The 16,629-nt window shown below is 41.5% G+C and overlaps 1 protein-coding gene across 1 annotated transcript in view; it reads right to left on the bottom strand.

The window, feature by feature from the left end:
• The window catches only part of LOC146135975 (uncharacterized), an 81,032-nt gene extending 66,210 nt beyond the window's left edge, over positions 1–14,822 (bottom strand). The window contains exons 1-7 of the mRNA XM_083396114.1: positions 14,727–14,822; positions 12,840–12,995; positions 11,524–11,745; positions 10,704–10,856; positions 5,688–5,843; positions 4,384–4,605; positions 3,450–3,602 (exon numbers count right to left, since the gene is read on the bottom strand). Of these exons, the coding sequence (XP_083252240.1) occupies positions 3,450–3,602; positions 4,384–4,605; positions 5,688–5,843; positions 10,704–10,856; positions 11,524–11,745; positions 12,840–12,995; positions 14,727–14,799 (1,135 nt within the window). The 5' untranslated portion in view covers positions 14,800–14,822. The remainder of the gene's footprint in view (positions 1–3,449; positions 3,603–4,383; positions 4,606–5,687; positions 5,844–10,703; positions 10,857–11,523; positions 11,746–12,839; positions 12,996–14,726) is intronic.
• Between the last annotated feature and the right edge of the window lie 1,807 nt (positions 14,823–16,629).

Genomic DNA, 16,629 nt, shown 5'->3' with positions numbered 1-16,629 from the left:
GGGAAATATAATTTCCCTTTCACTATTTAAAATGGGCTAAAGAGTTTTGCGAGAAAGGGTGTGTCGCAGACTAGATCGGGACACAATCCCTAAAGTATAGCTGCTAAGGATAGGAATGACTTTACTTTCTCGAGCAAGACGTTTATTGGACAGAACGATAATCAGTACGGCAAACAACCATGCACACCAAGTGCTCGCATAAGGCTACAGCTTGTCTCTAACCAACGAGATTGCAAACCGTGCTCAAATGCGTCCGATTCTCTCGGTATCCACCCGACGAATAATATCAAAACGACACCACGCAAAAGCAAACGAAATCGACACAAAGATATCACGCAGCGCCGAGAAAACCGAGGCTGCGAAATTCACACAATGTCCTATTCCTGAGGGGAAACCGTGGCGACGGGTAGCCGACCCGGACGGCAGTTCCCGCGGCCTAACACATTAGTTATGCTTCAAAGGGCTACAATAATTAAATTTGTGACATTTACCCCCTCTTAAAGACAATCCTTGCGATTGGCTTATTTAACGAAACACAAATTTAAAACGAAGTAAAAATAAAGTACAATACACACTTTAACCAAAGTTAACTTCGCGATGGCACAAAGTAAGTTTACAACACAAATTTCCAGCAAAAATTAAACAAACTACAGTCCACACTTTACCCCAACTTAAGACGACTTTGCAATGTTTACATTTCAGCCAGACACAAATCTAAGAAAACCAGCAAAATCAAGACAAACATACTAGCAAATTCGCATACATGCGACGAAATTTACCTCTCTTTAAAGCTATCTCATAATACATACATTTCAAAGCACAAATTTTAAAGATCACGAAATGAAAACCAACAAACGAGAAAACACGCATGCACATTTACAGTCGTTTAACTTTAAACAACTCGGGTCATCGCCATGACCCATTTTAATGCGCGCCACTCAATTTTGTCTCTGTCCGGTGAGGGCCGCACATATTTGGCAACCGGCGACATGTCAAACAACCTGTTGAGGTTGTTCGGCGTAATGACTTTGCTTCCAACCTGAACCACCTTCGAAAACGCCCGTAGACCATCCGCAATGCACAAGAACTCCAGTTCCACGTCATCCTCTGAGTAAGAGGTGCAAAGTGTGACCCCGTTTCCTGCTTTTCGAACACCATCTGCTTCTACGCACTCCAATATCTTCGAATTGTCGGCCGCTTCCAATGATTCGAGACTCGACGGAACGTCTTCAACCCACCGTTCGCTTGTCGCTTCTAAAGCCTCGCTGTACAACTGAGCGTCATCACAACGCCTTTCGTTTTCCGCTTCCGAAGCCTCGCTGTACAACTGAGCGTCATCACAACGCCTTTCGTTTTCCGCTTCCAAAGCCTCGCTGTACAACTGGGCGTCATCACAACGCCTTTCGTTTTCCGCTTCCAAAGCCTCGTCGTACAACTGACCTTCCTCAGTAGAACTCTTCCCGGTCACTTTTCCGTCAACCAAGCTTCCTAAACTGCCCTTGCCAGGCGCGGCAATTTCTTTGCTGTTCATCGCATTTTTCGCGACAAGCGACGGATGCAAAGCGTCTGTGTATTGCATCTTTGTGTCACATATTCCTGTGGTAGGCATCTCTTCAAACGCTTCTGCTTGCTTGTCCACTTTGACTTGTCGATCTCCCCACTTTTGTTTCGTAGTCTTCTCTTGACTATCATCGGAAGTATCCGGCCTATTTTCTTTTTTCTTGAATTCGACCAGCTTTAATAGGACTGGTCTCCGATGCTCAAGTTGAGCTATTTCAACTTCCAACCGATTCATCTCTAATCGAAACTCGTTTTCTCTTCGAGCTTCTCTGGCCCGCCTTTCTTCGGCCGCTGCTTCGCGATCCAAGCGACGTTCTTCGCGTTCTGCGGCCTGCTGCACGAACTTCACCAGGTCATCACTTGTGAGTCCCATGCTCTTTCCTGCCTCGACTATCTTGTCCATTTCTACTACGTCTTGAAGAGGTCTCTAAGTCAAACCTTGTTTAAATCCCGGACGAGCCCCCAATTGTCGCAGACTAGATCGGGACACAATCCCCAAAGTAGCTGCTAAGGATAGGAATGACTTTACTTTCTCGAGCAAGACGTTTATTGGACAGAACGACAATCGGTATACGGCAAATAACCATGCACACCAAGTGCTCGCATAAGGCTACAGCTTGTCTCTAACCAACGAGATTGCAAACCGTGCTCAAAATGCGTCCGATTCTCTCGGTATCCACCCGACGAATAATATCAAAACGACACCACGCAAAAGCAAACGAAATCGACACAAAGATATCACGCAGCGCCGAGAAAACCGAGGCTGCGAAATTCACACAATGTCCTATTCCTGAGGGGAAACCGTGGCGACGGGTAGCCGACACGGACGGCAGTTCCCGCGGCCTAACACATTAGTTATGCTTCAAAGGGCTACAATAATTAAATTTGTGACAGGGTGTTTAAGATACCATACAACCAAATGTGTAGAAACTCGCCCTTGTTTTTAATTATGGGTATTTTAGCAAAAATAAGCCGCCGGCCGGATTACTTCGCTTGGCGGGCCGTATGTTGCCCATGTTTGCTTTAGACGAATACTTTATAATAAAACTGTTTTTATAGTAAAGTCTCAGTATATTGAAAAAAAGTTTGGTTAAGAATACTTTGTCTTATCGAAACTACGAACGTGAAATAATTTATAGTTTTTATTCTATCGAAAGTGAATCCAAGAGGGTTTTCTGGGTTCTGCATTGCCTGAAAATCGTGAATTTATATGGTGGCTATAAATTACCATTTAATTACATTTGAGTCCCGTTTAAATCCCTGTCTGAGCAGAACAACGCATTCCAATGTGATATCAGCACCCAAAACAGCATGAGACAACGTAAGTCGCAATCAAGTCACGTACTTCGCTAAACAGGACGACGGTAAGCTAAGGGCGTTGGCTTTTTTGCACCAAGTTGTAAGAGGTGTTTCAATTGAACAAACTGCCCTAAACTATTTTACTTGGTAAAATGTAGACGGTGGATTCATTATTAACATTATCATGCTATGGTCGTTTTACTCGACAGACATTACGTTTTATTTTACCAAACGGAATGCTTCAGCCAACAAAGGTTGTCTCGTACTATACGTTTGCCGAAAAGTGCGATCCATTTATCAGTGCTTTCATGATACTAGTATGGCGGCGGTGCCATCGTAAAACCAAATATACCGGCATTTGTAGTAAAACAATAATAATAGCGTGAGTTGAAGCTGGAAAACAACTATTTTATGCTAACGCAAAGTAAGGCAGTATACTATGATATGGCCTTGAAAGGTTCCTCAAAATGGCCATTGGTTTTTAATGGTTGGTGCCTAATATCTATTGGAGAGAAAATAAAGAACAATTAACCGGACATCCCTACACCCACAAATACAAATCCGATCAAATAATAATGTCTTCCACCTACTGGGATCAACACACGTTCTCCCGCAAGCGCGGTCGCACAGACACGAAAGCTGTTTCTTCTCTGCTGTGGCGCAGTCGTCGTCGGTCAGACAGGTTTTGCCGCATTCAAGTCGCTTCTGTTTCACCGCAACCGCGTCTCGTATACCGCAAGCGACTGCAGGGCAAAACGCGTTAGTTGAATTTAAGGCTTCGCTTCTGCTTCACCGCAAGCGCCTGCAGGGCAAAACGCGTTAGTTGAATTTAAGGCTTCGCTTCTGTTCACCGCAAGCGCCTGCAGGGCAAAACGCGTTAGTTGAATTTAAGGCTTCGCTTCTGTTCACCGCAAGCGCCTGCAGGGCAAAACGCGTTAGTTGAATTTAAGGCTTCGCTTCTGTTGACCGCAAGCGCCTGCAGGGCAAAACGCGTTAGTTGAATTTAAGGCTTTTTGGTTTTGGTTCGCAAACTCTTGCCCGTTCTTCTGCTTATGTCGGAATGGTTAGAGAAAAAGTCCTGGGACCTTCAAAATGCTTTGGACCGACTACAAACAGTTCCTGGTGTAATGGTAGGTAAAGAACAACCTTTCCACCCTTGTTTGTTTTTGAGAACTTCTTTTCTAGCGTTTTTTATTTTTTGAGAATAGCTCTGTATTTAACGTAAAAAATCTCTGTGGCATTCTAAAATGTTTACTAGGGTTTTAAAACAAAATAATTTTATAATGCAATAAGATTTCTCCTTTAAATCATTTGAAAAAAAATGGATAGTAGACATATATATATATTATTAGGTAGGCCAATCAGAGACCTTGCATAATGAAGGCGTTTTTGGAAGATAAATATTCGCGTATTGTAACCAGGCCTATGCAGAAATGACCTAAGTTGTATCGCTGGTTTACTGTTGGCTAAACCAAATCCCTTCATTGATATCCTTACTGTAATCTGGATGAAACGATTACTTACGAACGCATTTCGAAGCATTGGGATACGTCCATTTTCTGAATCCGTCGCAAAGGTGTTTCACCTCCAGGTCCAGTCTGTAGCCAGGTGCACACACGTATTCGAGCTGGTCGTCGTACACGTAAGGCTGGCCGTACACCGGTACGCGTGAAGAGTTTCCGTCCTTTCTCGTAACCTCAATTCGACTCAAGTTAGGTATTTCGGGTGGTGGAGGGCACGGATTTGCTGTAATTATATTACATGAATTACAGCATTGCAGACAACTTGTTAATTGAAGCTGCGTAAGACGATTTGTGATTATAGGGAAGTCCAACAATATCGTTTCGGAGCTAACACCCGATGTCAAGTGATCGTCTCGCTATTCATCCGACCTATAATATAGTTGCATATTTCTAAATAGACTCCAGCCTTGAGACCACAATAAGAACAACGCCAACTTCGGAATAAAATACAGTTAGGAATAAGGCGTAAAAATGACGAAATCGGAATCAGACCTAAATGGCAAAAACCTTTTATCTAGCTCCAAACATCACCCATAACTAACACCAACTCCTCGAATATTTTGAACCCTATCCTAATTGCTAACACCACCAACTACCGCCTATAAGCCGAAACAGAGGCAACAAATCCGGGGCCAAAACAGCGGCACACAAATGTCGACAGCAAACGGCCAATGCCAAACATGTGTCCCTCAATCATCCCATACCCTTTCGCTATAGTCCTGGGCGTAATTTTGACTTATTCCGATTAATTTGGAGCTTAAATCGACATGTTTATGTCTTATCTAGACTATTTTAGATCTTATTCTGTCGTGGTCATTAATGCGAATTTGGCGTTATTATGTCGGTGGTGTTAGTAACAGGGCTGCGGAGTCGGTTAAAAACAACCCGAGTCCGACTCAGGCCAAAAAAACACACCATATTCCGACTCCGGCCGAATGTAAGATTTTGCCGAGTCCCGAGTCCAGCGCTGATTCTACAGCCTGTATTTTACCCATTTACCCAACTAAATTAAGGTGGATTTTCTGCAATCCACTCATATTGGTGTCATAATTGATCCACCCGCATTACATGGTTTAAAAATACTTCACATTTGCTATTACACTTTTACAACTTACATTTTGCCGCCTTAACAGTTTTAAAATTTGATACTGCGCATGCGCACGTCAGACTCGGGAATCGGGTAGTTTTACGCGGTCTTACTCGAGTCCCGGGTCCCGAACCTTCCATGGCGCACCAGTGCGCCGCGGCGCCCCGGTTGAGAAACGCTGTTCTAAAGTAACTCATGACGATTCTTCGTGTACGCACCTCTGTTAATGCAGGTCAAACCACACTCGTAGTCACACACACAGTCTTCAGCCTCGAAGCAGTTTTCCTTGTTTTCCGGACTTTTACAAGAAGCTGGCGAGCATTGTCGGCCACTCGATGTCGTCGCAGGGTCATTGTTGGGTTGACAAGTTTCGGCTTAAAAACATCGGACGTTTTACTTTGCAACGTAACTTGAAAAACAGTTTGTAAAAACGGCACAACCCATAAAGGCCTAACGAAAAACTTAGTAATGGGCATAACAAATATAAACAAATCGGAGCTAATCCCAAACCAAACGCATAGCATACTTACTCGCACGATATTCAGGTGGTTTTGGTGCCCATTCTTAACGGATATTGGGATTTCTGCATTGATATGCAATATAACGCAGCATTTTTTTGTGTTTGTTGGTTTAAAACTCAATTTTTTAAAAAAGTTTTAAGACATCTGTTTTTAAGGTGAAGTATCACACGGCGTCTCGATGTTCAAAACCCTGTCATGCCATAATGTAAAACGTTGTATGAAACGAAGAATATACGCGCGAAGCTCGAACAAAAATTGCGTTTACATATAGTTAAACTGCAAAAAAAAAGTTCGACAAGTAGGCTGCTCAGGACGACATTTGGCACGTGGGTCTAAACCACTCTGAGACAATATATAAATTCCAAGCCACATGTACTTTTAAAACAAATGAAATGCAAATGAATGTACGGCTATAAATGCAAATTAATATACGGCTATGTGCAATGAATGTACAGTTATCACGCGGCCCACAACGCTATGATAACACTAAAATATTCAAAAGTGACTCGCGGACCACTAAAGATGCCTCTGCGGGCCACAGTTTACTAACGCTGGGTTAGACGGTCTGACATTTTGCCATAAACAGCGAGTATCGGAACAGAAAACGAAATATAGGTCTTATCTAGTTGTCCCTCTAGGTGATTTGATAGACATTTTCCTTATTTATTTTTTAGATTTATAGGGGGACGTGACGCATTGAGCACAGATAAAAAATATAGATTACATATCTTATTGATATATTGTCATTTATCAAGTTGTGGGGCGCATTGACCCAAAAGTTAAGATTAAAATACGTAAAACTTGCTCACAAAAGACTTACAATGATTTTTGCTTATTGAGGCTTTAAGTTACCGATGTGTTACTTGCGGTACAACGGCCATATGCAAAGACGGTATAAATCAGGTTCATTAATTAAATTACGTTGACAACATGTAAATCGGTATGTTTCAGAGTTTAGAAAACCGCTGGTATTTACTTCATAATTTAAAGACGGAATACATTCGACCGAAGCGTAAAAAATGAATAAATATAAGGATAAGTTTGTGAACTTTCGTTGCGGAGAGCACCATAACGCAGAGGACGCTTTTTGTCTGTTAAAATGCCAAAAAATCGCGTGGAATATATACGAGAACGACAGAAGGGAAATATAATTTCCCTTTCACTATTTAAAATGGGCTAAAGAGTTTTGCGAGAAAGGGTGTGTCGCAGACTAGATCGGGACACAATCCCTAAAGTATAGCTGCTAAGGATAGGAATGACTTTACTTTCTCGAGCAAGACGTTTATTGGACAGAACGATAATCAGTACGGCAAACAACCATGCACACCAAGTGCTCGCATAAGGCTACAGCTTGTCTCTAACCAACGAGATTGCAAACCGTGCTCAAATGCGTCCGATTCTCTCGGTATCCACCCGACGAATAATATCAAAACGACACCACGCAAAAGCAAACGAAATCGACACAAAGATATCACGCAGCGCCGAGAAAACCGAGGCTGCGAAATTCACACAATGTCCTATTCCTGAGGGGAAACCGTGGCGACGGATAGCCGACCCGGACGGCAGTTCCCGCGGCCTAACACATTAGTTATGCTTCAAAGGGCTACAATAATTAAATTTGTGACATTTACCCCCTCTTAAAGACAATCCTTGCGATTGGCTTATTTAACGAAACACAAATTTAAAACGAAGTAAAAATAAAGTACAATACACACTTTAACCAAAGTTAACTTCGCGATGGCACAAAGTAAGTTTACAACACAAATTTCCAGCAAAAATTAAACAAACTACAGTCCACACTTTACCCCAACTTAAGACGACTTTGCAATGTTTACATTTCAGCCAGACACAAATCTAAGAAAACCAGCAAAATCAAGACAAACATACTAGCAAATTCGCATACATGCGACGAAATTTACCTCTCTTTAAAGCTATCTCATAATACATACATTTCAAAGCACAAATTTTAAAGATCACGAAATGAAAACCAACAAACGAGAAAACACGCATGCACATTTACAGTCGTTTAACTTTAAACAACTCGGGTCATCGCCATGACCCATTTTAATGCGCGCCACTCAATTTTGTCTCTGTCCGGTGAGGGCCGCACATATTTGGCAACCGGCGACATGTCAAACAACCTGTTGAGGTTGTTCGGCGTAATGACTTTGCTTCCAACCTGAACCACCTTCGAAAACGCCCGTAGACCATCCGCAATGCACAAGAACTCCAGTTCCACGTCATCCTCTGAGTAAGAGGTGCAAAGTGTGACCCCGTTTCCTGCTTTTCGAACTCCAATATCTTCGAATTGTCGGCCGCTTCCAATGATTCGAGACTCGACGGAACGTCTTCAACCCACCGTTCGCTTGTCGCTTCTAAAGCCTCGCTGTACAACTGAGCGTCATCACAACGCCTTTCGTTTTCCGCTTCCGAAGCCTCGCTGTACAACTGAGCGTCATCACAACGCCTTTCGTTTTCCGCTTCCAAAGCCTCGCTGTACAACTGGGCGTCATCACAACGCCTTTCGTTTTCCGCTTCCGAAGCCTCGCTGTACAACTGAGCGTCATCACAACGCCTTTCGTTTTCCGCTTCCAAAGCCTCGCTGTACAACTGGGCGTCATCACAACGCCTTTCGTTTTCCGCTTCCAAAGCCTCGTCGTACAACTGACCTTCCTCAGTAGAACTCTTCCCGGTCACTTTTCCGTCAACCAAGCTTCCTAAACTGCCCTTGCCAGGCGCGGCAATTTCTTTGCTGTTCATCGCATTTTTCGCGACAAGCGACGGATGCAAAGCGTCTGTGTATTGCATCTTTGTGTCACATATTCCTGTGGTAGGCATCTCTTCAAACGCTTCTACTTGCTTGTCCACTTTGACTTGTCGATCTCGCCACTTTTGTTTCGTAGTCTTCTCTTGACTATCATCGGAAGTATCCGGCCTATTTTCTTTTTTCTTGAATTCGACCAGCTTTAATAGGACTGGTCTCCGATGCTCAAGTTGAGCTATTTCAACTTCCAACCGATTCATCTCTAATCGAAACTCGTTTTCTCTTCGAGCTTCTCTGGCCCGCAATTCTTCGGCGGCTGCCTCTTCTCTGGCCCGCCTTTCTTCGGCCGCTGCTTCGCGATCCAAGCGACGTTCTTCGCGTTCTGCGGCCTGCTGCACGAACTTCACCAGGTCATCACTTGTGAGTCCCATGCTCTTTCCTGCCTCGACTATCTTGTCCATTTCTACTACGTCTTGAAGAGGTCTCTAAGTCAAACCTTGTTTAAATCCCGGACGAGCCCCCAATTGTCGCAGACTAGATCGGGACACAATCCCCAAAGTAGCTGCTAAGGATAGGAATGACTTTACTTTCTCGAGCAAGACGTTTATTGGACAGAACGACAATCGGTATACGGCAAATAACCATGCACACCAAGTGCTCGCATAAGGCTACAGCTTGTCTCTAACCAACGAGATTGCAAACCGTGCTCAAAATGCGTCCGATTCTCTCGGTATCCACCCGACGAATAATATCAAAACGACACCACGCAAAAGCAAACGAAATCGACACAAAGATATCACGCAGCGCCGAGAAAACCGAGGCTGCGAAATTCACACAATGTCCTATTCCTGAGGGGAAACCGTGGCGACGGGTAGCCGACACGGACGGCAGTTCCCGCGGCCTAACACATTAGTTATGCTTCAAAGGGCTACAATAATTAAATTTGTGACAGGGTGTTTAAGATACCATACAACCAAATGTGTAGAAACTCGCCCTTGTTTTTAATTATGGGTATTTTAGCAAAAATAAGCCGCCGGCCGGATTACTTCGCTTGGCGGGCCGTATGTTGCCCATGTTTGCTTTAGACGAATGCTTTATAATAAAACTGTTTTTATAGTAAAGTCTCAGTATATTGAAAAAAAGTTTGGTTAAGAATACTTTGTCTTATCGAAACTACGAACGTGAAATAATTTATAGTTTTTATTCTATCGAAAGTGAATCCAAGAGGGTTTTCTGGGTTCTGCATTGCCTGAAAATCGTGAATTTATATGGTGGCTATAAATTAACATTTAAATTACATTTGAGTCCCGTTTAAATCCCTGTCTGAGCAGAACAACGCATTCCAATGTGATATCAGCACCCAAAACAGCATGAGACAACGTAAGTCGCAATCAAGTCACGTACTTCGCTAAACAGGACGAGGGTAAGCTAAGGGCATTGGCTTTGTTGTACCAAGTTGTAAGAGGTGTTTCAATTGAACAAACTGCCCTAAAACTATTTTACTTGGTAAAATGTAGACGGTGGATTCATTATTAACATTATCATGCTATGGTCGTTTTACTCGACAGACATTACGTTTTATTTTACCAAACGGAATGCTTCAGCCAACAAAGGTTGTCTCGTACTATACGTTTGCTGAAAAGTGCGATCCATTTATCAGTGCTTTCATGATACTAGTATGGCGGCGGTGCCATCGTAAAACCAAATATACCGGCATTTGTAGTAAAACAATAATAATAGCGTGAGTTGAAGCTGGAAAACAACTATTTTATGCTAACGCAAAGTAAGGCAGTATACTATAATATGGCCTTGAAAGGTTCCTCAAAATGGCCATTGGTTTTTAATGGTTGGTGCCTAATATCTATTGGAGAGAAAATAAAGAACAATTAACCGGACATCCCTACACCCACAAATACAAATCCGATCAAATAATAATGTCTTCCACCTACTGGGATCAACACACGTTCTCCCGCAAGCGCGGTCGCACAGACACGAAAGCTGTTTCTTCTCTGCTGTGGCGCAGTCGTCGTCGGTCAGACAGGTTTTGCCGCATTCAAGTCGCTTCTGTTTCACCGCAACCGCGTCTCGTATACCGCAAGCGACTGCAGGGCAAAACGCGTTAGTTGAATTTAAGGCTTCGCTTCTGTTCACCGCAAGCGCCTGCAGGGCAAAACGCGTTAGTTGAATTTAAGGCTTCGCTTCTGTTCACCGCAAGCGCCTGCAGGGCAAAACGCGTTAGTTGAATTTAAGGCTTTTTGGTTTTGGTTCGCAAACTCTTGCCCGTTCTTCTGCTTATGTCGGAATGGTTAGAGAAAAAGTCCTGGGACCTTCAAAATGCTTTGGACCGACTACAAACAGTTCCTGGTGTAATGGTAGGTAAAGAACAACCTTTCCACCCTTGTTTGTTTTTGAGAACTTCTTTTCTACCGTTTTTTATTTTTGGAGAATAGCTCTGTATTTAACGTAAAAAAAAATCTCTGTGGCATTCTAAAATGTTTACTAGGGTTTTAAAACAAAATAATTTTATAATGCAATAAGATTTCTCCTTTAAATCATTTGAAAAAAAATGGATAGTAGACATATATATATATTATTAGGTAGGCCAATCAGAGACCTTGCATAATGAAGGCGTTTTTGGAAGATAAATATTCGCGTATTGTAACCAGGCTTGTGCAGAAATGACCTAAGTTGTATCGCTGGTTTACTGTTGGCTAAACCAAATCCCTTCATTGATATCCTTACTGTAATCTGGATGAAACGATTACTTACGAACGCATTTCGAAGCATTGGGATACGTCCATTTTCCGAATCCGTCGCAAAGGTGTTTCACCTCCAGGTCCAGTCTGTAGCCAGGTGCACACACGTATTCGAGCTGGTCGTCGTACAGGTAAGGCTGGCCGTACACCGGTACGCGTGAAGAGTTTCCGTCCTTTCTCGTAACCTCAATTCGACTCAAGTTAGGTATTTCGGGTGGTGGAGGGCACGGACTTGCTGTAATTATATTACATGAATTACAGCATTGCAGACAACTTGTTAATTGAAGCTGCGTAAGACGATTTGTGATTATAGGGAAGTCCAACAATATCGTTTCGGAGCTAACACCCGATGTCAAGTGATCGTCTCGCTATTCATCCGACCTATAATATAGTTGCATATTTCTAAATAGACTCCAGCCTTGAGACCACAATAAGAACAACGCCAACTTCGGAATAAAATACAGTTAGGAATAAGGCGTAAAAATGACGAAATCGGAATCAGACCTAAATGGCAAAAACCTTTTATCTAGCTCCAAACATCACCCATAACTAACACCAACTCCTCGAATATTTTGAACCCTATCCTAATTGCTAACACCACCAACTACCGCCTATAAGCCGAAACAGAGGCAACAAATCCGGGGCCAAAACAGCGGCACACAAATGTCGACAGCAAACGGCCAATGCCAAACATGTGTCCCTCAATCATCCCATACCCTTTCGCTATAGTCCTGGGCGTAATTTTGACTTATTCCGATTAATTTGGAGCTTAAATCGACATGTTTATGTCTTATCTAGACTATTTTAGATCTTATTCTGTGGTGGTCATTAATGCGAATTTGGCGTTATTATGTCGGTGGTGTTAGTAACAGGGCTGCGGAGTCGGTTAAAAACAACCCGATTCCGACTCCCGAGTCCGACTCAGGCCAAAAAACACACCATATTCCGACTCCGGCCGAATGTAAGATTTTGCCGAGTTCCGAGTCCAGCGCTGATTCTACAGCCTGTATTTTACCCATTTACCCGACTAAATTAAGGTGGATTTTCTGCAATCCACTCATATTGGTGTCATAATTGATCCACCCGCATTACATGGTTTAAAAATACTTCACATTTGCTATTACACTTTTACAACTTACATTTTGCCGCCTTAACAGTTTTAAAATTTGATACTGCGCATGCGCACGTCAGACTCGGGAATCGGGTAGTTTTACGCGGTCTTACTCGAGTCCCGGGTCCCGAACCTTCCATGGCGCACCAGTGCGCCGCGGCGCCCCGGTTGAGAAACGCTGTTCTAAAGTAACTCATGACGATTCTTCGTGTACGCACCTTTGTCAATGCAGGACAAACCACACTCGTAGTCACACACACAGTCTTCAGCCTCGAAGCATTTTTCCTTGTTTTCCGGACTTTTACAAGCAGCTGGCGAGCATTGTCGGCCACTCGATGTCGTCGCAGGGTCATTGTTGGGTTGACAAGTTTCGGCTTAAAAACATCGGACGTTTTACTTTGCAACGTAACTTGAAAATCAGTTTGTAAAAACGGCACAACCCATAAAGGCCTAACGAAAAACTTAGTAATGGGCATAACAAATATAAACAAATCGGAGCTAATCCCAAACCAAACGCATAGCATACTTACTCGCACGATATTCAGGTGGTTTTGGTGCCCATTCTTAACGGATATTGGGATTTCTGCATTGGTATGCGATATAACGCAGCATTTTTTTGTGTTTGTTGGTTTAAAACTCAATTTTTTAAAAAAGTTTTAAGATATCTGTTTTTAAGGTGAAGTATCACACGGCGTCTCGATGTTCAAAACCCTGTCATGCCATAATGTAAAACGTTGTATGAAACGAAGAATATACGCGCGAAGCTCGAACAAAAATTGCGTTTACATATAGTTAAACTGCAAAAAAAAAGTTCGACAGTTAGGCTGCTCAGGACGACATTTGGCACGTGGGTCTAAACCACTCTGAGACAATATACAAATTCCAAGCCACATGTACTTTTAAAACAAATGAAATGCAAATGTACGGCTATAAATGCAAATTAATATGCGGCTATGTGCAATGAATGTACAGTTATCACGCGGCCCACAACGCTATGATAACACTAAAATATTCGAAAGTGACTCGCGCACCACTAAAAATGCCTCTGCGGCCCACAGTTTACTAACGCTGGGTTAGACGGTCTGACATTTTGCCATAAACAGCGAGTATCGGAACAGAAAACGAAATATAGGTCTTATCTAGTTGTCCCTCTAGCTGATTTGATAGACATTTCCTTATTTAGAACTATAGAAACACCAAAAAAACTACAGTTTAATACAACAAAGGGGCGTTAAAGTTGTTATGATGGTCGAGGAAGCAACAAAAGAACGTAAGGCAACAAGTTAGCTGCATTAATTGCGATTGGTATGGGAATGTCACATAGTCCGTGACATCTATTGAAACGACACATTATTACGAAGCTTATTTTAGTTTTCTTGTTTAGGATTTACTGCTCAAACGAACTTAAACTGTCGACACATTTTTAGCGGTTTAATTTTAATTACAAAACAAAAAGTAACAATTATAAATGAATTTTACTAGTAAGAAAATAGTGGTGTTAAAACTACACAGTGTGGCTCATTTACCAATGAAGTGATACTTAGAACTTAAGGACGCTTCTTTTCTTCTAATGTATTCGTTGTTTTATTGAAATGCGTGGCATAGCTTATAGCAAACTACAGCAGTACCGGTACCTTGCTTATGTTTAGTTTTGGCATATTAATTGCTGTATGTTTTAGAAAACTATATTGTCGTTTAGTTGTTTAACCGGATTAGGTCATCTGCCATACTCAGCCTTAAACTTCAGCAGTGTCTCCAGTGCGAAAATGCGACTTTCGCAGCATCTCCAGACCGTTTGCGCACCTAACATACGCAATTTACGCATGCTAACTTATGGAATCAGCTATCTACCAAAATTTAGCAATGAACCTGAACAATGTACATAGATCTTGGAAAACACAGACAAGGAGAAGCTGTTTGAATAAAACGCGCACTTTCGTATATTTTGGTATGATTTGTACTGATTCGTTACTTACAAAGTTTATATTTCAACCAAGACTATGCTATATCATTCATAAAACATTCACGATCATTAATCGAAACATTTTTAAAGTATCGAAGTATGCCTTTGAAATGACACTGATTGTAAATAATTTTGGCCTCACCTCTGCATGTTCCAATTGCGGCCAAATAGAGTAACAGCAGCGCGTTGGCAAAATCCGAAACCTTCGACAGCATTTTGCCTTAATGAGCAACAAGCGAAGCGCGCTGATTTAGGCTTCGCTTTTAAAGTGGAGTACTTGTAAAACATCAAAATTATCCGCAGGCCTTTTAGTGCGCACATGCTAATCACAATAGCTAATCTTGGTTGCAATGAGTTTGAGAATTCCGATCATTTTTAGCGACTTGCTAAACTGCTTTTTAATGCTGAACAAGGTGGTTCATTACTTAAAACGTCATTTTCTCTGGTCATTCAAATTTTCGTTTTTCAAATTGACGCAGGACTTTAGGAGTCATTTCAAACGTAATGCTTAGTTGCCCAAACCAAATGCCACTAAAGAGACTAATATACGATACAGAAATAAAATACAAAAAAACACAAAGAAAAACATTGTTTTGCCATTATTATTTTGTCAGCATCGCTGTATTAAACTTAAAGCCACCGCTATAAGCAAACGAAAACTGACTAAAGTCCAAGTCAAGTTATTTGTGTAATAACTTGAGTCCAAGTCAAGTCTTTTGCAAAAATAACAAGTCAAGTCCCAGTCCAAGTCATCGGTTGCCCAAGTCAAGTCCCAGTCAAGTCATTATGAGAGCAAGACAATTTCAAGTCATGTCTTTAATATAAAAGTAAATTGTTAAACTATTAAAATTGGTAAACTCGTCCGATTATAAGCAACAACTTAACTAAAAAAATATCACGAACGCAATATACAGCAATAAAGTGTTTAATGTGCAAAACTTAAGATATATTTTAATTAAAAACACATAAATTAATCCCAAGTTATTTAAAAAAATGACTTAAGTCCAAATCAAGTCATTTTTCCAAAAGACTTAAGTCAAGTCATGTCATTTAAAAACAGTGACGTAAGTGCACTTAAGTCAAGTCAATGACTGAAGTCATTACAACAATGAAAGCAAGTAAATCGATGAGCGTGGAAAATTGCAATAAATAACCCAATTTTAGAAAAAATCCTTATGACAGCATTTACGTTAAACTAGATTCTTTTCAAATCAATTAAAAAAGTCCAAGGCAGTTATTTGTTCACAAAACAACCTTTTAGGGGGCCCTTTGCAAAATGTTGCCTATGGAATCTTCCCTTTTTCACCAGGTAGCACCAACCATTAATAAAAATAAACGGCTTGATTGGGTCTGTTGAAGAAGATATTATTTTTTACTAACAGGACTGCTAAGATTTTTGAGCAAACGTTTTTGTGCAAATGGTTATGGGAAACCAATCCAAGACCCACAATGGAAAATGGCCAATTCGTTATCGTTCATTTTCTTGTTGTATTTGCTCGCTCCGCTTTTTATTTTGACGAATTTTGACGAAAATCGTAATCACTTCTAAATACCACATGTAAACCTACCAAAGATAGATCGCTTAAGTATATAAGGCACAAAACGAAATGTTCTGTATTTGGGGATACTGCAGTCAAGCTTAATTATTGAATGACTGTATGTTAAAACAATCTGTCCAAAAAGACGGATCCTATATCTGTAGGAAAGTCAAATGATAATTTGTTTAATTGTGTTGCCTAATTTGTAAATAACACGGTGTACAGTTTCGACATACAGCTTTTATATGTGTCATGTTAAAGTATAGTCAACTTACTCATTATAAATAGTTTGGGTATGCATTAAAGGAGCGCAATTGCTATCGCTAATAGGTGGGCGACATCCGTCAGTGGAGGTGCCGCGACTTAATCATACCAGGCATGACTTTTATTGGTGGGTGTCGAATATTGCCGCTGCAAACATGTATTAGTAAAAGCTTATTTCATGTATCAGAAAGTGATCCTATAGACAATTTATTAAGGTGAAACTTTAGGTCATCAGTCTCAAAG

This window comes from Ascidiella aspersa, chromosome 8 (assembly GCF_963924565.1).
Source record: "Ascidiella aspersa chromosome 8, kaAscAspe10.2, whole genome shotgun sequence".
Classification (NCBI taxonomy): domain Eukaryota; kingdom Metazoa; phylum Chordata; class Ascidiacea; order Phlebobranchia; family Ascidiidae; genus Ascidiella; species Ascidiella aspersa.
The sequence above is the reverse complement of the archived record's forward strand: the minus strand, read 5'-3'. Positions and strand labels throughout refer to the sequence as shown.